Raw genomic sequence first — 26,293 nt, 5'->3', positions numbered from 1 at the left:
ATATAATTCATATATATTGCATATAAGAACTGCATACAAAAGTTTCTGTATAAACTGAATGGAATGCATGAAGTAATTGTATATGTATAATTCATATATTGCATATATAAACTGTATACAAAACTGAATAGAATGATGCATGAAACAATTGCATGCAATTCGCATACTGTTAAGTGTTAAAGAAAATGTATCAATTAATGCATGGAGAACCCTGTTTACAAGATAACTCGCTAAGAGAATCTGGAATATTCCCACAGGGGGCCTCCCTCGGTCTTTATTTCTCTCGCGAATAAATTAAGAGGCAAGAACTGGCGTCGTTCGATCGCAACTGTGAGGGGGCCCGAGACTGTCCCCCAATTTTCTCGCGCACCTTTCCCCCGTTCCTTTTCTTTTTTTTTTTTGTTCTAAACGCTAATCCCGCGCGTCGATGCACGGTTGCGCCCGCGCCGTTCTAACCTGTCCGCTACACTGGGAAACCCCTGGAATAAAGCTCTCGCGCATGACTCCGGCTCCCGGGGCCTCGTCCGCTCGGAACATATGCATATCATCACCCTTTACGCCGGCTGGAGAAAAAACTCGGAAGAGGTCCGACCCAGAACGGCCAGGAAAAAAAAGACAAATACATCCAAGGAATTCTTTGTCTCTTCCTCCTCTCCTCTGTTCCTTCATTCTTTCCCGTGGGTTCCCGTCGTTCTCTATCTGATCTCTTCCTTTCTCAGGCCGTTTTTGTCCCGCCGATAGACCCCTTTTTTCTGCGTCTTTATCAGTCCGCAACCTTGCGATCCACGCCGCTGAGGGAACAGAGGAGGGATCTGTGTCGCACGTGTTCCGAGTGCGGTGTCCTCTTCGTTTGGGATACGTCTTTCCGCGCTTCCTCGCCAATTAGCGTCTACAGCTCAATGTTTATATACAGATTACAATCGTGTTGTTACATGGACGCCAATTTATAATGGAACGTGGAGGTCATGGGACATCTTACCTCTAGCCTAAACATTGACTCCAAGTCGGTACGGTATCTCCTGCTCTCTCTGTCCAATTTGAACATTCTCTCAACGTTCTAAGCAATCTTTTTCATTCGGGGCGCGTTCGGTTCGACAACAATTAGTTTCCAGCATTTTGAACGGGCGACTAGTACAAATATTAGCGGCGCACACGCAGCTGTGCTTATGTTCTAACGAGCTCTTTCATTCCTGTGTACCCCGGCCGTATCTCCAGCGTTAAAGGGATGCCTGAATGTAATCTGAATAGGGATCAAGAAGTTCCGCGATTCCCCCGTGGGTGGGTGCACTCGAATGCAGCATAATTTGAGCGACAAACCAAAACCAGACCACGAAGATGATTCGTAAGGACACGCGTGCCTTCTGTTCGACTGGAACATAGATTTTTTTTATTCAATTATTGCATTGTGACGAATGCTTCATTTTGATCGAAGAAGTGAAAAATAAATTGTTCACCAAAATCGACAGTGGGATTGAAAGTTCTTGAAAATTCTTCCATTTTTAAATAAATTAAGTTTTCAGTTTAGAGAAAAACTTTGTTCATGTTTTTCGTAGGGCTCCGTGGGATCTGCAAGAGAAAAAAGTTTCAAACCGCAATGTTCGTTATTGAAATAGCTACGAATTCTTGAAGATTGAACAATACAAAATTTTCAACAGCGTACCAATCTTCCGAGTCCACGAACCAATCTCTATCGCAATGGATTCGAATGCACAAGCGCAACCTTTTCCAGCGTTCAAAGTGTCGCGTTTTCGTGGGAATCGTCCGTTCTATTCTTTTACATGATCCGATACGTTTTCCTAGAATTAGTATGCCAGAGACAGCGGTCTATTCGTAACGGCGGAATAATTCGGGGCGCCATAAATTTGGCCTCGAACGCGAATAAAAACGGCCACTTGCTCGCTTCGGTGCTGTGCAACGCGACAAAAAAATGTTGACGTTTTTACGCCAAGTTCGCTGGATTCCCGCGCTTACTTAGAACTTATCGAGCCAAGAGTTTTTTTTAATCTCACCGTGACGGTCTCCTACATTCCAAAAGCCTTCCATTTATTTCACAATTGCGTCTTCGTCGACGCATACGAGGCTCGGAATATATCAAAGGGTTATGGCTGCAGATATCGACGTTGTAGCTAGATCGGCAACGGTCGTATCAGGGCCGGCGTGATCTTTTGCGGGGCCTGGATCGAAAATTTTGCGGGGACTGAATTCGCATTCAAATCCTACACTTAAATTTTACAACGCGAAATTATTTATTTACAAATGCTGTTACATATCTTTTGTAAGATGAATATTAAATAATAATACTCTTGTGATTTTTGTCACTCCTTTAAACTGAATCATCGCTAATAAAAACATGTCTCGCATCTGTTAATGGTGTCATCATTCCGTAAAAAGTTAATCAAAATTTTCGCAGACCGCGGGGCCCCTAAAAACGCGGGGCCGGGTTCCGGCGAAAGCGCTGAACCTGCCTTGCGCCGGGCCTGAGTCGTATTGTTTTAGTCATATCATCATTGAGCTCTATCCTAACTGGAGTGTGAACAACTGTAGGAAGACGAAGAGGCGACGGAGGTCCGAGAGAAATGCAAAATGGGTGGTTTCCGGTATTATCCTATAGCAAATTTATTTGTAGAGGGGGAAGAAACATACGTAATATAACGTAACCCAGACCTACCCGAGCATCGCTGAGCATCGTCGAGCGAGTTACTTTCAGATTCTTTTCCGCATACAATTGGATAAATACAATATAAATTGAATTGTGACAAATAATACGATTTAGCTCTATACCAAATTGTATACAGGGTGTTCCAAAAATGTTGGAGGTCCTTGAAAAGGGTGATTCAGGAGGTGATTTGAAACAACTTTTTCCTTAGCGAAATTGTTGTCCGAGGCTTCGTTGAGGAGATATTAACGGAAAACACTGACCAATCAGAGCGCGCGGATACTGTTGGAGCGGCCGCGATAGCGATGGTAGCCGCTCTTGTACGCGAACAAGTGACTCGACGTGCATCGAAGGATATTGACGCGGCCGCTCAGCGCGTAGCCTTCGCTACCGCAGACGCTCCAACGGTATCCGCGCGCTCTGATTGGTCGGTTTTTTTTTATTAATATCTACGTAACGAAGCCCCATCCGACATTTTTGCAAAGGAAAAAGTTGTTTCAAATCACCTCCCGAACCACCCCTTTCAAGGACCTCCAACATTTTTCGGACACCCTGTATATTTGTATGATGTAAATTATGTATACTATTTCATTATTATGTCATTATTATTAATGTTTCTATCGTTTTATATATAAATAAAAAGGAAATAAAGTTCAAATCTGTACATAATTAATCTGTAAATAATTCCTAGAGTGTCGCGAAATTCAAACAAAGAGGAGTCTGTTCTCCCTCCACACATAAATTTGCTATACGATAGTACCGCCGGAACCACTCGTCTTGCATCTCTCTCGGACCGGCTTCTCTCTCGCAGTTCACACTCCAGTTAGGATAGAGCTCAATGTATATTATAGATAGAAGAGCAGTAGATAGAAAGAGAAAGAGAAAGAGAAAGAGAAAGAGAAAGAGAAAGAGAAAGAGAAAGAGAAAGAGAAAGAGAAAGAGAAACGTGGTACCCTGTTACCGTTTTCAATATTTCCCTGCTAATTTTACCTCTTCGTTCGATTCGATTCGCTCAGTTTTCAATTCTTTACATGTAATATTTTACAGTTATCATTGTTTGATTAGACAAAGCTTTGTTACAGAAAGGTTTCCCAGAAACCCGTACTGTAGCTACAGTTAAAAGTTAAACGTAGTTACAGCACCAGAGTGCTACAAAAATTGATAGATCTCTTTCCAACGATAGGTCTGTGCCCTCTGCCCTACGATTCAACACGCCGCTCGTTTGTTCGATTTGCACCGAGATGACTCTGAGCGCCAAAGGGTTAATTTTCATGAACGCCAATTTCTAACGCGCTAATTTTCGATCTTAGTTGGCCCCGCTAGGTTTCGATACTCACAATGAGCGAAAATACTGAAAACGGGGCCAGAGGGGGGGGCAAAAGAAGCAGCCATTTACAGCGCGGACCAACTGGCGTCTGCGACGAGATGTCCTCTCTCTGGCAATTTCAACTTTCGGAGAAACGTTCGAGCAAAACCGAGAGTAGTTTTTTATCGTTAGTCTGCACTGGTCAACTCTACGCTTATACGGTTACCGCCGATGGCTGTTTGCCATCGTAAGAAATCGACAAAAACGTTTCTCGCAATAGTTGCTCACCGATGGCGGAAGAAAAAGCGCCTTTTTCTACGCCGCGGCGCGACGCTTTTTGCCACCATTCCCTGTGACTCATGCCTCCACCTACGTATCACAGAGTAGACAAAGTGCATCTACTATGTACATACGTACACACTGGCTCCTCTGTATTTCTGGGTCCCGGGTTCTCTGTACCAGTGTACTTTTTCGTCTAAACGCGAATTCTATTAAATTTTATTCTCCCCTCCCCTCTACATTCAAGTAGGATACTGCTATAACGTCGTTTCGTTAAATAATTCCACTTTCTTCCACGCGGTGGCACGTACATCTTATTACCATATTCTTAACATAGATAACCGTCTCTTCGTGACGGTTATCGGTTGAGAAATATCGAACTGAATGGTTTTCGTTAGATGTCTACAGATAGAATCTAAAGGTAGTAACGAAATCGCGTTTATGGAATTTTTACGCTTAGGAAAACGAAAGAGACTCGTTGCTTGCGTAGATATTCCGAATGTTGGGTTTAGGGGTGGATTTAACAGTATATCAAAAATTAACTCTGCGCCTTTGCATTCAATCATTCGTAACTCTAACTAGATTTATTTTTTAAGGAGTCCAAGCCCTCAACCTGGTAGCCTACAATTATTAACCGACTTCGAAAAGGATGAGGTTACTCGATTCGACATGTACAGGGTGTCCCAAAAATGCTGGAGGTCCTTGAAAGGGGTGGTTCGGGAGGTGATTTGAAACAACTTTTTCCTTTGCAAAAATGTCGGATGGTGCTTCGTTACGTAGATATTAATAAAATCGCGGCCGCTCAGCCGCTCAGCGCGTAGCCTTCGCTACCGCGACCGCTCCAACGGTATCCGCGCGCTCTGATTGGTCAGTGTTTTCCGTTAATATCTCCTCAACGAAGCCTCGGACAACAATTTCGCTAAGGAAAAAGTTGTTTCAAATCACCTCCTGAACCACCCTTTTCAAGGACCTCCAACATTTTTGGGACACCCTGTATACATATGTACTTTTTTGTTTCTTAAATGTTTTCTAACGATCGAGTACACTAGTAGCCAAATGGCCATCGGGCTAACGCTCGAGTCATCTATCTCGTTACGAATGATCGACGAGAAAGGAATAAAATCCAGAGAAGTACGAAGAAAGGGAAGATGCGAGACTCACGCGTGCCGTTGACGTTTCTGCTGAGTATCTTCGGTACGGAGGCGGTGACAGTGGTGACAGCGGACACGGTGGGGATGGCGGGAACAGAGGACAGCACGACAGGGGATTGTTGATGCTTGGTCGGCGTACTCGCGACGACCACCACTGGATTCTGAATGGTACAAGTGGCCGAGGTAAGAGCGCCGGTACCGCCAACGCCTGGAACCGCGTTGATAGGCGCCGCTGGTACTGGAGAGGGTGTCCCGATGGCACACGTTGTCGTCGCCGCCACTGTCGTCTCTTCCGTTCCTGGTCCACCGAGCACGCGACTCTCCATCTTCGAGGGGACGACACTGTGAAGCTACCGTCCTCGTGGACACTCACAGCACACCGAAAAATCCATGCGTTTAACGATTCGACCGCACATTCGACGCCCGTTTATCGATAAAGGTACAAGCGGCTCGATATTGTTCGCCACGGATCGTTGGTTAGACAGCATTACTTTGACATTGCGGATAGTTACGTTGAACCGGTACGAACGATTGTAGATGAAAAGAAAGAAAAGATGTTTACTATTTATTTAGGTTAAACGAGATCCGAAAAAAAACGAGGGAAAAGCAAAACGATAAGAATTAATGATTTACGCGTTGGAGAAGACAACCACACTTGGATCGTATTTATGTACGAATGTAATCGCGCGTAGGAAATATTGCTCTACGATTTTGTTATGTATCATAACTTCGAACGACACCGAGACACTCGGAACGATGTTTGCCGGGTGCGTTGCCGGCCATCGAATGAGTGATTCCATTCCGCTGCGCGTTGTCCCCTCTCCCGGACCACACAACGTGCGGAGCTTCCCTCACCACTTCCCCCAATCGCGTGCAGTTATCCCCTCCCTTCGGACGGCTACCCCCACTTCGAGCATCGGGGCGATAACTAACGATGGGCATTACCGCGAACGAAAATGTTCGTTCGAATTATTCCAAATTACGATAATTAATAAACGCTGCAATTCTTACTTGTACGATTATTCCTCGACTCATCCTCTGGTACAATTCAGGCCTTTATAGGTGAAATGAACGTCGCGTTGGCGTATTTCCATGCGTTTTTTTTTCATTTTTTATTTCACGTTCGTTCTCGTCACTTTTGGCTTCTGTCGCGGGTCATGGCGCCCTGGATATGTTCGTTTGTTAATAAACGAATACATACAAGTACATACGAATACATACATAACGACTCGAATTTAAAGTACACGAATACGTACGTGGTAGACGTGCACGTAAAATGTACAAGTCCCTCTTTAGCCCTCGATGCAAAAACCGTGCTTCGATCCCTACCACCTTCGCGATCTCTGAGAACAAGTGATGGTAAGGGAGAGAGAAAAAAGTAGCCGTGTAAAAAGCTATCTTTCCTCCCCTCGTTGCATGCACCACCTAGAGGGAACGTACGACCTTTTTGCCCCACCATGGTAAGATTTTTGCAGGTTACTGCTCAACCTTGTTCAGCCTTTGGATTATCCGACAAGTTTCTCATCCTTCTTCGAACGTTTCTCTCTCTTCCATTCGAAAAAAGCTAAGTGGAGAAACAGCAGAAAAAATGTAACGTCGCTCGCAATAAAATATTATTTGGAAAGGAAGCTGCGTATCTAGTAAATGGAATTCGAATTTTTGCAATTTACCATAGTGGTCGATGATTATTCTTTTTTTTTGTTCTCCCATGGTATCGCAGCTGACCGTACCTTGTTATCTACCCGTTGCTGTTCAAGTCCAAGTAAACGATAAGTTCTACTTGCGCTTAATAAATAGCAACGCGAATAATGGACAAAAAAGTCCACAGCTGAAGTGGCGATATGATTCCCTGTCGTATGCAAATTTCCGAAGCCTGAGAAATAATTCGGAAAGGGTTCGAGCAGACGGTGGACAGTTTTTTTTCTGGACAGAGCCTTCCTCCGACCGTGGGGTGATAACAAAAAATGCCGAGGTACAGGCTCCCTCAGCGACGAAACGCGTGAGAGTTTCTCAAGGTGCGACGCATTCTGTCTGTGGTTAATTTAAATCTACTATCAAGCTTAAGTTTAAATTATTATAAAATACAATAAATCTCTACAAATAATTCTCTACGTGAATTGCGAGCCAAACGGTTATGTTTTTAGTTGAAGATACAAATAGTATATTCATTGTTTATTTTAAGAAATTGTTTATACACACACTAGTCTTTTGATTTGGTTGACGAGATTAAAAAACTACAGAAATTTTTTCTTTTACGTATAATTTTTCGCTTGTACAATAATTATACATACATATAATTATTGTTTTGTAAAATCAAAAAATTAGATCTACGATTGTTTGAAAAGTTTATAAAAAAAAAAAATGCATTAAATATCGGCAATATTTATAGAATACCTATGTCACGTTCTTAACGCTATAATTAATTAATACATCGTTCTCGAACGAGAATGTTCATATGTCGTTACATATATAGTTCGATATACATATACGTAATTCGTTATTAGTCGTTCATAAACTATTTATAAACACATATCGGTGGGCATACGTAAATCGTTTTCGGAAAAGTTAATATAACGCTAGATTAAAAATACTGAATTTAAAATAAATATCAAATTTCAGGCAAACTAGGAACTCGTAATCATTCTGTTAAAATTACTATAACGTTTAACTTTTTGAAACGTTCGCGTACTGTATGCTTTCGTTTTATAAAATATTATATAATACAAAAAATCGATTTATATTGTAACATTACGATAACGGTAAGGAAAGCACTTTTGTGGTAAACATGCGAATAAACGGAAGTAATCTAGAATTATACACAACCATATTGACACTACACGCGGAACTGCATTTCATTCTTCATCCTACAAGAATTTTCTCGATTATTTCTTACACACAACCATATTCATACCATACTGGACTGCCCGCTTTCGGATCTTTTTCCATAGGATCCTTTTCCATAATTGTTTCCGCTTGTTCTACGTCTTTCATTCCACTATTGCTAATATTCTTTGACTCGTTTATAACCGCTGATACTTTATTATATATAAGAACCGGACGAGGCTCTACTTGTACTTCTGGTCTTGGAGTTTGCTCCATTAACACCGAACGTCTATCGTCCCCCTCTTCCTGCAACGATTCGCTCTTCTGAGAACGTGCAAAGATCGAGTGAAATAGGAAAACACTGAAATAAATAGAATTGTGGAGTAGAAAGTGTGACTTACTGGCAAGGTAGCTGGCGGTGGTGGGGAATCATCGGTATAATACACTGTCCTTCTAGTTCCTGGGTGACCAAGAGACAAGGCGTCGGATCCGAGGTCTCTGCTAGCTGATCCTTAAAAAGAATAACGATGTAATGATGCAACGATGCTGTTCTTTTATTTATGATTTGTAAAATAGTAACAGTTCAGATTAGTTACCTGCTAGACGGTCCTCTGTACTAGCATCCGAATCGTTTCCTCCAGATTCCGATTCGTATGTCTTTCCTTCGGAATGTTTCGAGTCCTCAGCCCAAGATCGTCGATTCTAATTCACACGAATGAAAATATTAAGTTTACAAACTTTACTATAATTAATAGGTGTTCGTTAATTTATTTACCTTATTCAGAAGTTCCGATCCAGCTTTTCTGACTCTCCTCACTAAATTGGCACCAAATCCTTTCCTTCAAGAAGTATGACAATTGAAAACATTAAATATTAAGTAGATTAAAAGACTATGTATATACGAGCGAAGAACACTTACTTCTTGGGAGTACAGCTTTCTAGTTTCCTGTAATGTTCCATAATTTTATCTTCTAATTTTTCTTTCTGTCTACACAAATGATTCATCCTATCCCTGTAATAAAATACTAATTTAAGTAAGCAGTATTTCAAATGTCGCTAAATATTTATTTTTGGAGTACTAACGTGTACATCTTCTCTTCCATGTGATACTGTTCCTTGTCTTCCAGAGAACGAGTCAAAAGTTCGTGGTATTGGGTGAACAATAAACTAATGTGATCCATCAACGAATGCCTGTCGTTGTCCAACCCAGAATTCACGTGAAGCAACATCTGAAAGAAAAGCGTGAAATAAGAAAACATGTTATTAAAAGCATCGACGGGGAATTAAACAAAAATTGATAGGTACTTCGCATCGTTGATTCAGTTTGTTAATTTGAAGTTCCAAGTTCGAAGATCTTTCGTCTTTGCTGCTGAGTTCACCTTGCATTTCCGTCAGCTTGAGACTCAGTCGGTTCGTTTCGAGTTTATTTTTTCTGTAATCTTCTTGCAAATTTCTGTACTCCATCTTTAACTTCTCTGTGGCGGTGTACAAGTTTCGAAAGTCGTCCTAAAAGTATCGTACAAATAAATGTGTGTGTATATTTTATTTATATATAGTTTATTTATATATCTCCCTTTTAGTACCTTCAATTTCGAATGCTCTCCTCTTAAATTATTTAAGCTTTTCGCGTTATTCACCAACGATTCCTTCTCCGTTTGCAACGTCTTGTTCTTCCCTTTCAATCCCTCGTAAGATTCGCGTAACATTCTAATTTCGTTCTTCACGTCTCTTAGACTCGATTTGAGAGTGTCGTGTTCGTGGAATAAACTCTCGTACTCGTTATTCAATTGTTCGTGCAACGACTGCAGAGTGTCTTGATCGTGAAGTAGCTGCGTGTGCGTTTGCTGCTGAGCGCTGCGCTCTTTCAACAGCTACATTAAAAAGTTTAGCGAACGATATTAGAATAGATGGATTCGATCCTTAGGTTTTGTCGATCCGATACTTACTTCTTCTTTCTCAGCGACAAGTTGCGAGTTTGCGAGCTGCAGAGCGGTGTGCTGAGCCGCCAAGGAATTATTTTGAGATTGTAACGTTGTAATCTGTACTTGAAGCTTCGCGTTTTCTGATAGGAGATTCTCCGACGCGGTTTGCGTGGCAGTTAATTTTAATTGCAGGTGCTCTTGTTCCTTCTGGAGAGAGGAGAATAAGTATGAATGCTTCTTTTTATACTTCAAATATTTTGTTCCTAAGAAATAATGATTCGAGGATGATAATACCTTGAGTGATTCTACCGTGGCCTCCAATGTGCTATGGATATTGGTAGTTTCGTTGTTTTCAGAATTTTTAGATTCAGATATCGACTTTTCGCAATGGCACGAGTTGCTTATTTTCTTGACGTAGTCCAAAACTTCTGGTATTTGGGCAATCCTGTAATTATCGAACGACATCGATTAATTTATAGAACGTGTTAATCTTGTTTGTATACGAAGTTTCAAAATTTCGTTACTTTTCCAGAATATCATCCATTGGAAGCGATAACAACGTGTTATCGCCGAGTCCAAGTTTCTCGAGGACCGTGTATAGTTGCTGAGTATTCAATTTTTCAGCTACCAAGCTACTCTGCAAAATCTCCAGTGTTTCTCGATCGATAGCCGCCCGTGAGTCCAATTCTTTGCTAGATCTTTCGATTTCCTGCAATCTATCGAAATAAATAATTGTGCAATGAAAATTCTTATGACTGATGTATATATGGTACGTGATTGAAGGAGATGATACCTTGAAATTTGTGTAACAGAATCGTGAAGTTCTTGTTCGAGTTGAGTTACTTTCCTCTCTAAAACTTCGATGCTGTTCATTGCTTTGTCCAATGCAACGTCTTTTTCCTGAAATTTAATATATTATAGTAGCATTTATAACTATAAATAATCCTGTTATATTATTTATAAAGTTCGTACTTCTATCGTCACGCGATATCGATGAATATCGCGTTGCGCTATATCTTTCTCTTTCTCTGCCGTTATAAGTTTCGTCTCGAGATCGAGACATTTCGAGTTAACTTCTTTTATATTATTCTCCACAATTTTTAATTCCTCGACCTTCTGATTGGCGAGTTCCAAAGAACGTTCCAAGTCATCAGCTCGCCTTTGCACGCTTTCCAACAAAGATTGAACTCGTTGTTTCTCCTTCACAGCTGTGTCGTAACTTTTTTCTAGTTCTATCATCTTAGTATGCTGAATCTAAACATGGATAAACGCAAAGAAAGAAATGTGTTACACATTTGAACAACGTGAAAACTTAAGGATAACATAAAAAACATTCGTGATATACTTGAAATTCTTGTTGCTGTTTCTCAGACGACGTTCTTTGATTTTTCAACGAGTTTTGTAGCTTCTTGTTCTCCTCGAGCGCCTGCTTCCATACCAATTCTAGATCTGAATTTTGTTGCGTGAGCCTTTCGGTATTGTCGTTTAACGATTCAATTTTCAATGACAGTTTCTTTTTCTCTTTGTCAAGTTCCAGCACGCGTGACGAGATCTCGTGAAACGAGTTCTCTTTTAAAGAGTCTATCAAAGTAAGCAGTCGACGATTTTCTAACTCTAGCTTCAGTGCTCGCGTTTGAGCGTTGTTCGTCAATTGTTCGGACAATCTGTTATCGGTGTGCGCTAAATAAAATTAAAATTTTCATTAAATATAGCGATAAGAGGATTCGTATCGAAAAAAATATATTATTACCTGGTTCGTCGGTATCGCTTACAGAATCTGCTAACGCAGCCTCGTTTGCGGTTGCTTTTGTTAATTTATGTAACTGAATATTTTCTTCGACGAGTTCTTGGTATTTTTCTTTGTCCGCTGCACGCTCCTAAACAATTTACGTTTGGTCAGAAAAATAATCGAAATATCTATACATATTTTCAGCTATGTACGTACCAATGCCATGTCGTTTAATAACTGCTTATACTTAATAATTTCAGACTCGAGCTCCAACACTTTGTCTGCTCTTCTTCGCGATGAATTCAACTGATCCTCGAGCATTTCCCTAGTCTCCATTAAGACTCTGAAACGCGTGGGTAAAAAGAGTTCAATTAAATCTTGTTTCGAAAGATAAATACACAATTAATTATGCTAAGTACCTGTTATCTTCGCGTAGCTCTGCTATTCGAGTCTTGTAAAATTCTATATCCGTAAGTTTCTCTCTGTATCTTACTACCTCCAGTTCTAATCGATCAGCACGATCTGCTCTCTCGATTACAGCGTCTAGTTCGTCTCTGTAAGATTTTGCTGTACGCGCTTCGTGCATTAAATCCTGATTCTAAAACGATTAAAATAATTGTACAAGAATGTTCGATACCTCAAGATTTATTAAGAGCACGTATTTATTTAGCACGATACCTCTTGCTTCAGTTTAGTCACTAACATTTTATGGTACTCGAGTTCTTCTTTACATTCTAACAATGCTTCAGCCTTTTCCTCCCTGTAAACAATTCACGAAATGAAAATAAAATTCTGTCGAAATGCTCAAGAACTATATACATACAATTCTTGACGTTGCTTCCTAACTTTGGATTTCCAATCAGCCAATTCGACTGCATAATGATGATTATCTTCACGTTCTGATTTAATAATGGGATTAGATAATTGAACTTTATTCATTTCTTCCGTTTCTACACTGATGGATGAATCATTCCTCTCGACGCTTTCGTTTATAGCAGTGTCTCTCCATCTCTATTATCCAAATAATATTTTATATTAACTATATATATATTTTATATATTAAATATACGAGACATACCTGACGATACAGATCTAATTCTTGAGTTAACTTCTTAATTTGTATAAATAAACTACCCATATTTGCATTTTCCATTGCATCTTGAGTAATAACTATATCCTGATAATCTGTAACCTAATAACAATATGAAATATGTTAAATTAAATTATCATAAGTCTATGTAACTATATAACTATGCAAGAATTCAAGAACACGTACTTGTTTAATACATTCTACTATCGCGAGCTGCGTGTCAACATTCAATGTTTTTATTTTTGTAATGAATTTTTCTTTATTAGGACACTGCACTGCACAGCCAAGAAGCAAAAGCAGTAATAATTTCATCTCTGCTACGTAAAGCTCTGGTTCTTTGCCTAAATGCATTGTATCTGGTAACTTTAAAACTAAATGACCTAATTCTTCTTCGTACAACTGTTTCATATTATCTACTATGACTTTCAAATTTTTTGCACGAATTAACGAACTCCCTTCAGGAGATATTATTTCGTTGTGCAACGGTTCTGGATCTCTGTAAATACAAAACATGTAAGATAACATTATGGTAATCTTGAAAAACTTTTCAATAATTCAGTAAAAATACTTACATTTGCAGAAATACATTGTGTAACAATATACCATCCACCAAATCATCGTAACTAGTTAATAAATTGGAATCCTCCAGGCAACTGGCAAACTATTACACAAGTTTTAAATATGTTTACATTACATACAGTTGCAGCTTAAATAGTTGTAAAATATAAAAAATAGAAAACTCACCCAAGTCACCAATGGACCGGACAATAAATCATCGATCTCGGCGGACGACATTGTAATCTTTATCTTTACACTAATTATCCGAACACTATTTAAGAAATAACTTTACCATTTCTTTTTGCAAAGAAATTATGTACAGTTGAATAAATGCCCTCTTTATTCATGTTCTTCTGAACATTGATACAACGACAGAAAGTTCATTGTACGTTACTTATTTGTAAAATTGATTCAGGTAGAATGGCAAACTAAATTTAGAGGTTGCATTTCTATGACAAGCTTAAAAAACTTAAGCTTCACGAACAAAATAAAATTTTGTTAAAATGTCAAGAAAATTTAACCAAACTTTCAGCCGAAACGCAATCATAGGTACACGATTAATTGTACATGTAAATACCTAACTCAAAAGACTCTGTCAACTTATACTAATACGATAACGATTAAATCCATGATTACTTCGTAATCGTTTAATATCTCAATAATATTACCATGTTTATCTATCTTTTGATGGTTATTCGACGAATATATTTCAAATATATATTATACTGTATATGAAATAATAAAAGCGAACATAACCGTGAAATCTCGAATCAGTATTCGATGTATGATAATCTACTGTTTAAACTTTGGAAAAAGTATTTCATGGATGTATATGTATTATCAGTGCGCGATAAGATACGGAAGATTTTTCTAAACACTTTAGAACGAGAAACGGAAAAAGTAAAACGATCGAAAGTAGATGTCGAATAGTATAAACCAGTATAAACAAAACCAACATCTAGCAAAGCAAAATTTCAGGAGCATGTATAATATGCATATATAATAGAAATGGAGTTTATGTAAGCGACAACAAAAAACGTAACTCGTTTCACAGCGCAATCTAACGTTACGTTACAAGAATCACGACGCGACATGTTTCTAAGTAACAAGATGGCGGACTCGGAGTCTGAGGATTGCCATTGGCTGTTCCGTTCTCGAACGTCATTAGTCCCCAATGGCGCGCGATGCAAACGTGTCTTCCGTAACGAAACATTCTTATCGTTCATTGTACATTTATTTTTAATAGTGTAATAATTGTAATAATATAATGCCGAATGAAACTCGAATTTTGAAGGAACACGATTCAATTTCCACTTGTTTTAGTTATCTAAATAATTAATGTTAAGCAACAGTGTCGCCTCTATATTAATTTCTTTCTATTACTTCAGGCCCTAGACCAGACCAAGAGAGTAATTCTCGTAGCGTCTATCGGTATCTACCTAATCTATGGTCCAGGTGGATACCATTCTATTTCATTCTATTCGATTCAACCGGCGATTTCGCTCGAGAGAGCCATCACTAGTTATGGATTCAACTTGTCAAAATTCCGATTTCAATGTTAAATACTTGCTTGGCCAGTTGAATACTGCCAGAAAAGAAATTAATAACTTGAGGTATTATTTGTTTCTTTTCATTGCGCCATGTCTTTGTAAATACGAAGAAGTATTTGAAAAGGTATCAACAAGTTCCATTCAAACGTGCTGTTTTCTATGCACCTGCATACTCTTGGTGTGGCCATGTATCCGTACACACATACACGAGAATGTGCAATGTCACACCTGTGAACGAAAATGAATATCGTAAGATGAAACGTCACTTGACATCTGTTAATACCTGTTGAAATTCCTCAAAATATTATATATGTTTTATATAATATTTCAAAATTACTGTGAAAGTTAATGTGCATATATAGTTGAATGATATTTACTTTATTGTTACTCTTTGGTGTTTACAGACAACAAATAAAAACTCTTCGTTACATACATGAGAAGGATGTCAATACAATAAAGCATCTGTTGGAATCGTACAGAAAGGGAGCATCTATATCCGAAGCAAAAGTCATATCCGATGATGTGAAACCTAGCACTAGCGCAGACGACGATACAGTGAAATTAAAACCAATCGGGGTAGTATCTACTTGGTTTCCATGTAAACGTGGTACTCCCAGACAGCCTGGAATTTGCGCAAAGGTACCGGGAAAGTTATTGCTATACAACTCTATATATACCAATCCAGATCACGCACTGGAAGGATTACAAGATTTTTCGCACATGTGGTAAGACACTAGAGACACTTTCTATCAGATTGCAGCAGTATACAGATTAATTTGTATTAGGAACTTGTGTTTCATTCCATCTCTATTTCGGTAGGGTCTTGTTCTACTTTCACAAAAACGATGCGACGCATGTTCGTGCAAAGGTTGCACCACCAAGATTAAATGGTACAAAAACTGGAGTGTTCTCTACCCGATCTCCTCACCGTCCCTGTCCCATTGGTCTAAGTTTAGTAAAGATTACAAGAATAGAGAACCATGCCATTTACTTTGAAGGTGTGGATATGGTGGATCAATCGCCCGTATTAGATATAAAACCTTATATACCACAGTACGACAGTCCGATAGGTTTTGAGAAGTTAAATAACAGGTCACACGAATCTGACGTGGATAATACGTTCGTATGTATAGAAGAAAATACCGATTTAAGCCGAAATCAAACCTGTGGTACCTTCGACGCTAACATCAATTTTGGCGACGAGACGGGAGGTTTACTTTCAGATTCTTATTATAGAAAAAATACCAACGAAATGAGTCAAGAGGCAGATATTTCAGGAGACGAAGAAATTGCTTTAAGATTGCAAGCGGAGGAGTTTCAGAGGAGCTCGAATTTTGAAAATTACAACAGCGCGAGACACTTTTCCGAATTGACCGATATAAACGTACACAATAACAGCACGTTTCAACATAGCGTGGACGTAACTGGAATACATCGAGCATTCTACGCGTTTTCCGATACTTCGTCCGATGCTAGGTCTAACTTGAGCATATCCACGGGACATAACGCGCTTTCTGTTAATATGGAGCAACAATCGGAAAGTTTAGTAGACGTAAGCAATAGATTACAAAATACCAACATAGGCGGTCCTACTAGCGTCGAGCCATTGTATACGTCGAGAACTATGGTGTCTAATTACATAGAGGCACACGCTTCTCGCTCCAGGCTCTTAGACGGAGCGGATGGACCAAGTACAGTATGTGGTACCGATTTAGATTTAATTCAAAGACGTTCGTTAAACGCGAGAGTTGACAATTCACCGATAAGAATGGGAATTCGCGAGGCTCCCGACGGAGAGGAGGGTCTGGAATCGCAAACGCTTGCTCCGTCGCAAGCCTTGCCCAACGTCGAAGCGGCAAGGCCTGCATCGAACACCAACGCTGATACGAATTCGACGCTATCTTCGGAATCGCGAAACTTTGAAAATAGGGACCTAGAAGCTAATTCAGAAGTTCGAGTTCCAGAATGGATATCGAGACCTCGAACTCCCCTGTGCGTGATATTCAACGATCGAGCGCTTATTCAATTAAACGAAATATTAGGTACTAAGATCAACGACCAAAAGGTAGCGATCGAGAATATATTACGCGAGGATCCTAGATCGGTGTATCTCAGACAGAGATGGGGTAGCCAATTTTATACTTTCCTGATTCATGATTTACACATCACTTGTAGATTCGACGATAACAGGGGTGTAATCACGGTTTTTCATGTTAGACACGCTGGTCGTATCTGCGAATGTGGGGAACCCGAATGGCAATGCTTGGGTCATTCGCCACCTCCGTTTTAATGTATGTGTGTTTAAAGTATGCGTCTATGTAACTAATAATTTTAGTTAATCGTACTTCTAGATTTGTCAATAATATTGTAAGAAATGTGCGTTCTTAATTTATACGATAGGGTGTATCATATTACATGCGTAATCATTCCGTAATTGATCTTTCCTTTTGCTACTCGAAAGGAAACTATGTATCGATATTGTTACGTGCAATATATTCTAAATAGTTTCTCGCAACTGACCAACTAACGATACGTTTTTTAGACTATTTCAATATTCATTCTTCCGTGACTGTGTTTTATACGAAGCATTCGTGATTTTGTAAAGGATTTATATTCTTGTTATGTTTTTTTTGGACTCCAATCTGTCGTTCGAACAACATCCTAACACAGAGTACGTAGAAACTAGTCAAACTTTCCGTGAGTGTGTCAGGATTTATCTTTAAAAGATTCGATTCTTAGCCTTAAGAATGTTTACGAATTTTAGAAATATATACATGTTCCTTTTCTTCCTCTGATTATGGAATATTTATTATAGTACCTTTTACGATATTTTTGTCGTAATCGTCGCATAGATTTTCTTGCGACGTAAAAGTTCCTATATACGTTTAGTCTCTGTAAACGATAGCGATGCAACTTATGTTACGTTTTTCGCACAAAAATAAAACACTCGTAAAGAATTCGTCTTTCATTGTTTTATAAAAGATCCTCACAATATCCTGAACATCCAAGTGAAACTCAAGTGTACATTCGTATCGTTGCATCTGCACCAGATGAAAACACCCACGGTTGAATGGGATGGAACATCACGTCCAAGATACCAAAATCATTGTAAGACTCGTGATTACATAATCTCTTCAGGGGCACGATCAATGGATTTTGGAGTAAATCGCTGAAATGTATATCAAGAATGAATAATATACAAATAAGTAACTGACGATGTAAAATAATTGTAGATCCGTGATCTTACTTGTACACCATTCCATGGGAAACGATGAGACCCCTATCATCGGCGCCAGACGCGAAAAGAGGATATCGTTTATGAAATGCAACACCACGTACACCTGTGCCATGTAAACGAAGGGTTTGATAGGGTTTCGTACTCAAGTCGAGATCGAACCAGAGCATCTTACGATCGTAAGTGCCTACTAAAACGTTATCGCCTCCTGTAAACGATTATTATGACGAGCATTAAAAATAAATAAAGAAGTGGGTCTACGTTCACAGGATATTTACCAGGATGTATCGCCATCGACGATATCCACTGCGAATTCGACAACAATTTCTTAATCATTTCTTGCTTCACCAAATCGTATATACGGACATTTCGTTGCGTCTGAAATTATATTTTGTCTCGATTAACAGATCGAAACTTTGCGCTCCAACGTGTATTTAAGTTTCACTTACCGCTACAAATAAATAGGGCCTGATGGGATGGAACAAAACGCATTGTATCAAGCCTTTAGATCTAGTGAAGGGAAGTTGAGACCTCCGTTTCGATAATTGATTTATCAGAACAGATCTATTCTGACCATCTGGCATAACAGTGGCGAAGTAATCGCCTTTACCGTGCCATGTTACTTGTTTTACTTGTTTGAAGTGATTTAGAATGATCCTGATGCCCTGAGACCAATGATCGCCTTCAGCTTGCTCCCACTGAACGGCAGTTTTAACTCTGTCGCTTACTATAACGTCGCTCTGAGGTATTATTTCCAGTAATTGATCCGTTTTGCTGGTGATCAAGTGGTCTCCGATCCCAGGATTTATCAAGAGGACTTTCTTATCGGCGGCCACTGCTATGAGCGACAGAGACTGGTTTGGACACCACGCCACAGACCTAATTATCCCACCACAGGAGACTGTTTTCACGCATCTGCCTGTCGCTACTTCCCATATCTTCAAATCCATGTCATCTCCACCGGAAGCAATGTACTGACCCATTGGTTCCGTTGTGATACTTCTAACCATATCACTGTGGCCTTTGAAGACCATAGACATAGTCGTGGGAAACGGTTGTAAATCTTTTGGACTAGGTAGCTGAGGTACCAGTGCTTCAGGTTCTATCGTTAATCGCATTTTCAGTGCTCGTGGACACAAATACAAGTCCAGACACCTCTGGAATCTTTCTTTAATATACTTGGGATAAGCGGGAACCTCGCGAAGGGAGTTGTACTTTTGTGGAATGAAATGTAACTTCCGTTTCCACGGGGTCGTTTGTAATTTATTCCACTCTTTCAGTTCCTTCTGGTCGAACAGGTACTCTGGTGGAGGATTGTAGCTTTCCGCGTGTCCAGGTAAATGTCTCTTAGGCGCTGGGATGTGCTTGTGAATCCTACGCATCTCTTCTGCTTGATCATCCGACTGCCATAACATGTAGAACTGTGGTTCGTTGTTTTTCTGTTGTCGTTCCTTCTCTATTTCAGCGGTAGACTTTATCCAACCCATCTTAAGCGCGTGAACTAACTTCGATACTTTTTTAGCCTCTGGTTTAGATGGTAAAAAGGATCGTTTGTGTTCAGGAAATTTACGTAAAGGCATTTTCATTACTTCAGAAGTAAACCATTCTATCCATGGCTGTAACAAAAGGTACAGAGTTAATACAGGTAAAGTTTTTTGAATAAGATTTATAATAAATATGAAACTTACAGCGTATTCGTTGAAAGTTGCATCGGGAATTTTCTGTTTCTGAATCCTTGTAATTAATTCTATATCAGCTTCGCTTAACACGACGTCCTGTCCAGTTTGGGGGTCCTTTATGGTTCTCCAAAAATCAGGATCTTCCATTCTTTTCAAGAAGTTATCCAACTGATCGCCTTTCTGAGGTTTTATAATCTTTCTACCATCCCAATCGTAACCGATATGGTCGTAGTCGTCGTACCATTTCATTGGGATATTTCCAGTTGTGTTACGAATATCTTCTTCATCCGAACTGTCGTATTCGTACTCGTCTAATTGTGGATTCACGGTTGGCACGTCGTTACTTGTATCTGTACTCGGTTCTTTAGATTTTTTCGATGATGTAATATCTACATCTTTTTGTAACTTGGCAGATTCCAAGCCTTTTTTATTTTGTACTTTATTTTTCTGTGGAACTTTAGAAGACCTTGATTTGGATAGTGTATTGGTTTTATTTGTTTTAATTTTCGATGCAGGAGACATATTTGTACTTTTACTTTTAGAAGATTCTACAAATGTCACCTTGAGTTTATCGTGTTTAGATTTTGAACTAGGTACAGAATCTTTACTTTTTTCTTGTAATTTATCGCTTGCATCACTCTGCTCTTCGTTCTGATCTTCAGAATCGCTTTCAAGATGGTCTTCATCTTCGTCAGTATCAAGTTCATCGGAGTCTGTTTCAAATTCCAATTCATCTTCTTCGCTGTTGGATTCAAAGACAATCGGATCTTTCTCAGTGTCAGACTCGATTATGTCCTCGTTTTCATCAACTTCTTCATCCGTGCTTTCATCGTTATTATTCACTTCTGCTTGTAGTAAATCTTCAGCACCCGAATCCTAAGATAATACATTATAAAGCAGCATGTCAAAGTATGCTTTACTTAATTCTTATTGATAAGTCATATTCTTATAGGTTAAAACGCAACATTGTATTATAAATTAGCATATCAAAATATACTTTGCTTAAATCTTATTGATAAGTTACATTTTTATAGGTTAGAAACGAAAAACAAAATTGTACCGATTCCTCTTCATATTGAGATTTAATTGAATCCTCTTCTATGGTGCTGTCCTTAACCTCTAACTTGACCTGCTTTCTTTTTAAATTCTTATTTTTAGTTTTCATTTTGCTAACATCTACATTTATACAAACAAGAAACGAGGTTATGTCACTTTCACGTGTAAACTACAATCAACTACAATCTAGAGGAATGTTGTATAAAGTACAGTACAGATGTGCACGAGAAGTTTTCATTGGTTTTCATTGCGAACGTGAATGGCGGTCAAATTTTGGCCTAGAGTTTTTCACTCTCTAAGTTGTATTCCCTCTGAAGCGCATGCGTGTCGAGAAAAACAAAATTTATATCATTTGAATGCACACGAATAGGAACTTAATTTTACTTAAAGCTAATTGAATTCATTACTCTAAGATATATTATTTTATGTTCACAGAAGTATTGAAGTCAATTTCTATAATCCTTTACTCTTATACACTTTTTACAAATGGGGTACTTACATAATAATCATCTAGTAACGAGCATAATTTACATTCTTTCAACAATATTCCTTATCAATGTATATAAAAATATAAAAAAAAACTATATTACAAAAATAAATCACTTATCGATGAAAATGAATAAACCTACAAGAATTTCTTGTATCGAGCCAACAATACTTGTCAATTTGCTATATTACTATGCTATACTTTGTTTGCTGCGCTGTATTAGGCGGTGTAGTCGTAGGGTAAATATGAACAGGCAAGTCCCAGATCATTGTTTCGACGTCCAAGGTCAAAGGTCCTTGCCAGCTGGTAGTATTTTCATTAGGCATTTCTATCAGCTTGGAAGTCGTGACAAACTCGAAATGCAATCTCCATTTCAACGTCATCAGATCAGTGGTGAAATCAGGAGTTACGTGTAGGGGTATGGGTAGCACCAAATGGGAGTATTTCAAACCCATGCACATTTCGTGATGTTTATTGTAGCTGACTAATGTTGGAGCCGAGGCCTTCCCTCGTCTGTAGTCCTCTGAAATATGTTCCCCTGATTGCAATGCCACCGAAACTTGGGCGCACGAAACGGTGGCATTCGAGAAATCAAAAGTCCCAACTATGTCTTCCCCGAGTTTGTAAGAATTCTTGAAGAGGCAAAAACGTACAACCCGTCCGCGTCCATTTGTAATGTTGTAGAAATTTGGACTGCGCCTGGCTGTTAAGTTCTGAAAACATTTAAAGCCAAATTAATATTATTGGTCTGATGTTTATTTTATGTTATGTTTGGATTATGGTTTTTATTTCAGATTTAACTAGCCTGGAGTGTTTGTAAGGCGACGTCTAACGGTGTGTCTCTATGTTGCGTTTCCATGAATGGGTTATTGGGACTTAAATCGACGCTGTCGTTGCAGATGGTTATTTCGGGCAATTCTGTCGGAATGATATTAAAGTTACATGTATAGTACGAAAAATGATAGGTAAATAACTCACCGCTTAAAGAAAGCACTCTGAATGGAACTCTGAGTAGCTTGATAGCAGTATTTACTCGTTGGGTTCCAACTGTAATTTTATAAGAATACTTTATCGCATGTCCTCTGTAAGACGGAGGCGCGTCGCTTGGAATTACTTCCCGATAAATATCTGCAAATCAAAAATGTATAAATTTTTTGCAAAGAAGAACCTTTGAGGATCATATTTGCAGACTCACATGTTTTACTTTCGCCAGGGGATAATCTCAAATCGCAAAACAATATTTTAGGCTTTGTATTCAACACAACATGGCCGTTATCCTGCTGCCATGGTGCAAACGTTGTATCTGTAAAATACAATATTAATTGTAGCAAATGATATACTCGATAATTAACGAATAACGACATGCTGAATGACCTTACTTGCATTAATAGCTGCCAGTCGAGCAGTGGTGTTCAATTTTTCTGCCAACACAAGTTTGAGGTTCGTGGAACATTGACAATGAACTTGCGCGCTTGCCCATGCGAGGCTCTCGAAAATATCGCTGAAATTAAGCTTGAATTGTACTAGGATACACGAGGATATGCTACTTTATATAAAATAAATCAATTATGTATATACCTGTGACTTTGAGATATTTGATGTATTGGATTTGGTGGGTTACTGAATGTAACCAAACATTCTATAACCTCTCCTGAGAAGTATACAGGGCCCCTAACCAATTTTGCAGTTATTTCAATCATATTTTTGTTTAAACTACAAAAAATTGATTACATGAGTCAGACAAGAGGTTAGGGTAGATCGAGAGAGTGCCGCCATCTTGTGACAGAACGCCCAAGTTTATAGTGGGGATATTATAGAGTATTTTCGTTACGCATCCGCAGTCAAATTCAGAATCTGTACTCGAAGAACGCTCGAGTTTCGTTTCTATAAAAGTACCCTACACGTAACCATCGACATTTTAATTGGTCTCAATCGTAAGGTTGCTGATAGTTGCTGAGGATCGAAGCACGTTGAAAACTCTATTATAAATTATCATTACTTGAAAAATGATTTCGCAACACGTCAGGCGTTTTGTAACCAGCGCTGTAAGGAGGAGCGGTCATGATCCAGAAGGTTTTCCTGGTGCTGTAAGTGAAACAATACCGATCCTCTTGCGTAACTACGCATCGAACACTTCTGTTTCGTGAAATAATTCATTAAAATTGAAACGTTAACAGGGGTCGTCTAAATTCTTTTTAAAGTTTAACGTTTACATTTCTTTTAAAGTTTGAAGATAAATAACGAAATTCATTCTTGCAGAATCTTCCTTTCAGCGTTGAGAACAGATACAAGTTGACTGCATTATTTACTGTATTCTTTGGAAGTGGACTCGCATTACCCTACTTGATCCTTCGTCATCAATTGTTGAAGTAAATCATGTAAGTTCTTACTGTAAATTTTTCATTAATATATTAGATATGATTAATTTAGATCTACATTCATTTCAATTGTTGCATTTCAGGTATTACATTGTTAACATTAGTAAATTACCATTGATGTAAGAAAAATAACATGATGTATTTATAATAAAATTGTGTTAAAGAGACTAAGAAGCTTATTAAAGTTTATATACCACTGGCACTACTATAGCTCTAGTACCTCGGAGTTGCTAAACCTGTACTGTAGCTATATCCTTTGATGCGTGTCAAGCCACTGATTGGTCAGGGTTTTTTGTTAATATTTCACAATATCATCCCCTGAACCATCCCTTTCAAGGATCTCCAACATTTTTGGGACACCCTGTATATAATTGAAGGTGCCAGTAGTCTAAAGACAGTTTTCAGCATGGTTCAGTATCATAGTAAGTTTAAAAAACACTTGTGGTCATACATTTTTCTTTTATGTAGGTATCTATAGTATAAAGGTAAATGAGAAAAGTGTATTTCACTTATGACTTTTTTTATTTATATATATTCACACGTACATGCACTTTCTCACACACACACACACATTTACATACTCCTTCAGTCAGTCGAACCACTCGCTCGTTCACTCCCAGACTCGCTCTCCAACTCACTCAATTCCCTTTCGCACAATGCCGTGTTTATTATTTGCATTAATAAAATTTGATTGCGCCGTTTTAACTGGCGCATCCTTTCGACCACAGACAGTCCAAACGCCTGTATGTGATCTCTCTTCTGGATATTCCTTATGATCTCCATAACTTCTTCGATGACTGCATTGTCGGAAGTTGTTCTACCATTGCTTCTTATCCTGGTGGAGGTTTTTTTATGTAGAGGTGGTGTAGACGTATCCCTGTCCGTTGAAGCAACGACTTCGGGTTCTGCTTCTACTTCTCCGTCCGCTTCCGCATCCGTTTCCGCTTCCGCATCCGCATCAGCTTCCACTTCCCCCTCATTTTGGTCTTTGTTCTGTGTGTGCTGAAAAACGAAATTGTTGATAACTTACTGTACCTGGCATGATACGCGTTTCGAAGACATTTGGAAGGAATTCATAGACTATTTTATTCAAGAAGGTTGCCTTTTGGGAAGAAAATAATAATAAAGACACTTACAGTAGTAGCTGAACAGAAGTCTGTCATTGGAGTGGTTCTGTTGTTTAAAAATTCCATACTCTTAAAAGCAAACCAACTGCTTTTGTAAACATCGTTGGTACCTATGGCATAAACATACATAAATTATTAAGTAGAAATGATCAAAATATTGTATATTAAAATACCACAAATAGTAAATGACACATACATGGGCCATTGCGTATCAAAGGATGAAAATTTTGAAAAATACTTTGGGGTACACGTTTAAGAACATTCCTAGCAAATGGCCCTAATCTTCTATTTTGATTAATATACTTTTAACATTCAATCATACTGTTTTATTAAAAACTTACAGTAGGATTAGATGTTAACTTGGTGATATAGGCATGTCGGATAACATGCACCAGGAAATTAGTTTGCGAACCAACTGAGACAGTATTGTCGTAAGATGTTTTACCATTTTGTTGTTATTTAAAAATGTATTGTTCATCTACGAACGCCATCTACGAACATGTGTTTACAACATATTCAAATTTCAGCATTCTACGAAAACTTCCTCGAAAAACTGTCGCGAGAAATAATCCATATACAAACTTATCCACGAGTATTAAATTGTACTCGCCTCTTCCTTTCGATTTCTTCATCTTCCTTTTTTCCCGTCTGAACGACGCTAGCAGCGATGTCATTTTCGCTTTACACACCTCAACTGGAACTTCCAGTGTCTGTGTAACTTTGGACCATCCGTCCAATTTCAAATTCTTCAAATGGTACCGGTGCGACAGAGGATTCCATAATTCTTCCCGCTCTTTATACAGCTCAATTAGTTCGAGAGTCTTCTCCTCGGTCCACGCGTGTTTGGACCTTCGATTTACGCTTGCCATTTTGGACTATCTTCGCTCGCTACTCGTGTACTTTTAAGCTGGGGTCCCACTGTCGTAATGCTCGCCGCGAACGCGTTCGGTGTCCACTTGAAAACGTCAACCCTTCGCGCAGGGGGATCTTTAGGACCCGCACCATCATGGACAAGGGGTACGGTACCTTCCGTCCCGCAGTGTGTCGCCTATTGTGGACAATTTTCGGACAAAGACCCCCGATACGTTTTTTCGCCGAGAGCGGCAGTGCATCGGTTCACGAACGAGAGACCAAGGTCACCGTGTCTAGTCCTCCTCGTATCCTTCATCGCTTTCGACTTGTCAAAACAAACCCGAGCTCGGAAGCGACGGAGATGGACACACTCATTTGTACGCTCGATAAAGTAGAAATATTTGATTTCCTCCGA

General features: G+C 39.0%; 7 protein-coding genes across 22 annotated transcripts in view; 2 read left to right on the top strand and 5 right to left on the bottom strand.

The window, feature by feature from the left end:
- The window catches only part of LOC128881999 (NGFI-A-binding protein homolog), a 16,718-nt gene extending 9,426 nt beyond the window's left edge, over positions 1-7,292 (bottom strand). For 11 of the 13 annotated variants that reach the window (XR_008458238.1, XR_008458239.1, XR_008458241.1 and 8 more), the window contains exon 1: positions 5,403-7,292. Coding sequence is in view for 8 of the 13 variants with exons in the window: in XM_054133518.1 (XP_053989493.1) it covers positions 5,403-5,718 (316 nt within the window). In the remaining 5 variants the exon portion in view is untranslated. Of the gene's footprint in view, positions 1-2,009; positions 2,260-4,250; positions 4,339-5,402 lie in introns of those variants that run through there. The other 2 variants (XM_054133524.1, XM_054133525.1) reach the window with 2 other exon arrangements.
- A 154-nt stretch (positions 7,293-7,446) lies between these two features.
- On the bottom strand, positions 7,447-14,496 carry LOC128881998 (girdin). 3 transcript variants are annotated; one of them, XM_054133515.1, is made up of 23 exons: positions 13,701-14,496; positions 13,529-13,617; positions 13,143-13,452; positions 12,945-13,058; positions 12,690-12,877; positions 12,545-12,626; positions 12,286-12,464; positions 12,083-12,209; positions 11,888-12,014; positions 11,483-11,817; positions 11,110-11,391; positions 10,931-11,037; positions 10,662-10,853; positions 10,432-10,582; positions 10,162-10,344; positions 9,799-10,086; positions 9,521-9,721; positions 9,299-9,444; positions 9,135-9,227; positions 8,991-9,054; positions 8,812-8,917; positions 8,617-8,726; positions 7,447-8,539 (listed from the first exon to the last, which is right to left on the bottom strand). In XM_054133515.1, the coding sequence occupies exons 1-23, from the start codon at positions 13,749-13,751 to the stop codon at positions 8,282-8,284; spliced, it is 3,783 nt and encodes a 1,260-aa protein (XP_053989490.1). In that variant the 5' UTR covers positions 13,752-14,496; the 3' UTR covers positions 7,447-8,281. The 3 variants fall into 3 exon arrangements, with proteins under 3 accessions (XP_053989490.1, XP_053989491.1, XP_053989492.1); XM_054133516.1 differs by having other exon boundaries at positions 7,447-8,536; positions 13,701-14,495; XM_054133517.1 differs by having other exon boundaries at positions 7,447-8,521; positions 13,701-14,495.
- Positions 14,497-14,984: 488 nt separating this feature from the next.
- On the top strand, positions 14,985-17,859 carry LOC128881799 (tRNA (adenine(37)-N6)-methyltransferase-like). Its single transcript, XM_054133124.1, has 3 exons — positions 14,985-15,127; positions 15,469-15,789; positions 15,884-17,859. Exons 1-3 carry the CDS (start codon positions 15,039-15,041, stop codon positions 17,352-17,354), a joined length of 1,881 nt encoding a protein of 626 aa, XP_053989099.1. The 5' UTR covers positions 14,985-15,038; the 3' UTR covers positions 17,355-17,859.
- Positions 17,860-18,014: 155 nt separating this feature from the next.
- On the bottom strand, positions 18,015-21,289 carry LOC128881798 (ribosome biogenesis protein BOP1 homolog). Its single transcript, XM_054133123.1, has 6 exons — positions 21,039-21,289; positions 19,988-20,854; positions 18,749-19,915; positions 18,578-18,677; positions 18,312-18,507; positions 18,015-18,233 (listed from the first exon to the last, which is right to left on the bottom strand). Exons 1-6 carry the CDS (start codon positions 21,141-21,143, stop codon positions 18,080-18,082), a joined length of 2,589 nt encoding a protein of 862 aa, XP_053989098.1. The 5' UTR covers positions 21,144-21,289; the 3' UTR covers positions 18,015-18,079.
- A 191-nt stretch (positions 21,290-21,480) lies between these two features.
- On the bottom strand, positions 21,481-23,253 carry LOC128881800 (RAB6A-GEF complex partner protein 2). Of its 2 annotated transcripts, XM_054133126.1 has the most exons (6): positions 23,100-23,253; positions 22,901-23,022; positions 22,717-22,824; positions 22,500-22,649; positions 22,327-22,439; positions 21,481-22,234 (listed from the first exon to the last, which is right to left on the bottom strand). In XM_054133126.1, exons 1-6 carry the CDS (start codon positions 23,219-23,221, stop codon positions 21,704-21,706), a joined length of 1,146 nt encoding a protein of 381 aa, XP_053989101.1. In that variant the 5' UTR covers positions 23,222-23,253; the 3' UTR covers positions 21,481-21,703. The 2 variants fall into 2 exon arrangements, with proteins under 2 accessions (XP_053989101.1, XP_053989100.1); XM_054133125.1 differs by having other exon boundaries at positions 22,327-22,649.
- Positions 23,254-23,377: 124 nt separating this feature from the next.
- On the top strand, positions 23,378-24,066 carry LOC128881802 (cytochrome c oxidase subunit 7C, mitochondrial-like). The gene is made up of 3 exons (XM_054133128.1): positions 23,378-23,608; positions 23,781-23,899; positions 23,983-24,066. The coding sequence occupies exons 1-2, from the start codon at positions 23,528-23,530 to the stop codon at positions 23,892-23,894; spliced, it is 195 nt and encodes a 64-aa protein (XP_053989103.1). The 5' UTR covers positions 23,378-23,527; the 3' UTR covers positions 23,895-23,899; positions 23,983-24,066.
- Positions 24,067-24,217: 151 nt separating this feature from the next.
- LOC128881801 (uncharacterized) lies at positions 24,218-26,260 on the bottom strand. Its single transcript, XM_054133127.1, has 3 exons — positions 25,637-26,260; positions 25,036-25,136; positions 24,218-24,901 (listed from the first exon to the last, which is right to left on the bottom strand). Exons 1-3 carry the CDS (start codon positions 25,893-25,895, stop codon positions 24,485-24,487), a joined length of 777 nt encoding a protein of 258 aa, XP_053989102.1. The 5' UTR covers positions 25,896-26,260; the 3' UTR covers positions 24,218-24,484.
- Between the last annotated feature and the right edge of the window lie 33 nt (positions 26,261-26,293).

Source organism: Hylaeus volcanicus, chromosome 9 (genome assembly GCF_026283585.1).
Source record: "Hylaeus volcanicus isolate JK05 chromosome 9, UHH_iyHylVolc1.0_haploid, whole genome shotgun sequence".
Lineage (NCBI taxonomy): Eukaryota > Metazoa > Arthropoda > Insecta > Hymenoptera > Colletidae > Hylaeus > Hylaeus volcanicus.
The sequence above is the reverse complement of the archived record's forward strand: the minus strand, read 5'-3'. Positions and strand labels throughout refer to the sequence as shown.

Excerpts from the sequence above, each read along its gene's own strand:
- LOC128881798 (XM_054133123.1), bottom strand. The coding sequence starts at position 21,143 with ATGAAAACTAAAAATAAGAATTTAAAAAGAAAGCAGGTCAAGTTAGAG. Across the intron at positions 18,678-18,748 it reads GGCCCTATTTATTTGTAGCG|ACGCAACGAAATGTCCGTAT; the intron begins GTAAGTGAAACT and ends ATATAATTTCAG. Across the intron at positions 18,234-18,311 it reads TCCCATGGAATGGTGTACAA|CGATTTACTCCAAAATCCAT; the intron begins GTAAGATCACGG and ends TATACATTTCAG.
- LOC128881998 (XM_054133515.1), bottom strand. The coding sequence starts at position 13,751 with ATGTCGTCCGCCGAGATCGATGATTTATTGTCCGGTCCATTGGTGACT. Across the intron at positions 12,627-12,689 it reads AGGAAGCAACGTCAAGAATT|GGAGGAAAAGGCTGAAGCAT; the intron begins GTATGTATATAG and ends AATTGTTTACAG. Across the intron at positions 11,038-11,109 it reads GATATCGCGTGACGATAGAA|GAAAAAGACGTTGCATTGGA; the intron begins GTACGAACTTTA and ends ATTAAATTTCAG.
- LOC128881799 (XM_054133124.1), top strand. The coding sequence starts at position 15,039 with ATGGATTCAACTTGTCAAAATTCCGATTTCAATGTTAAATACTTGCTT. Across the intron at positions 15,128-15,468 it reads AAAGAAATTAATAACTTGAG|ACAACAAATAAAAACTCTTC; the intron begins GTATTATTTGTT and ends TGGTGTTTACAG. Across the intron at positions 15,790-15,883 it reads CAAGATTTTTCGCACATGTG|GGTCTTGTTCTACTTTCACA; the intron begins GTAAGACACTAG and ends CTATTTCGGTAG.
- LOC128881800 (XM_054133125.1), bottom strand. The coding sequence starts at position 23,221 with ATGATTGAAATAACTGCAAAATTGGTTAGGGGCCCTGTATACTTCTCA. Across the intron at positions 23,023-23,099 it reads CAAATATCTCAAAGTCACAG|CGATATTTTCGAGAGCCTCG; the intron begins GTATATACATAA and ends GCTTAATTTCAG. Across the intron at positions 22,825-22,900 it reads ACTGGCAGCTATTAATGCAA|ATACAACGTTTGCACCATGG; the intron begins GTAAGGTCATTC and ends TGTATTTTACAG.
- LOC128881801 (XM_054133127.1), bottom strand. The coding sequence starts at position 25,895 with ATGGCAAGCGTAAATCGAAGGTCCAAACACGCGTGGACCGAGGAGAAG. Across the intron at positions 25,137-25,636 it reads GAAGAAATCGAAAGGAAGAG|GTACCAACGATGTTTACAAA; the intron begins GCGAGTACAATT and ends TTTATGCCATAG. Across the intron at positions 24,902-25,035 it reads ACTTCTGTTCAGCTACTACT|CACACACAGAACAAAGACCA; the intron begins GTAAGTGTCTTT and ends TTCGTTTTTCAG.
- LOC128881802 (XM_054133128.1), top strand. The coding sequence starts at position 23,528 with ATGATTTCGCAACACGTCAGGCGTTTTGTAACCAGCGCTGTAAGGAGG. Across the intron at positions 23,609-23,780 it reads CAGAAGGTTTTCCTGGTGCT|AATCTTCCTTTCAGCGTTGA; the intron begins GTAAGTGAAACA and ends TCATTCTTGCAG.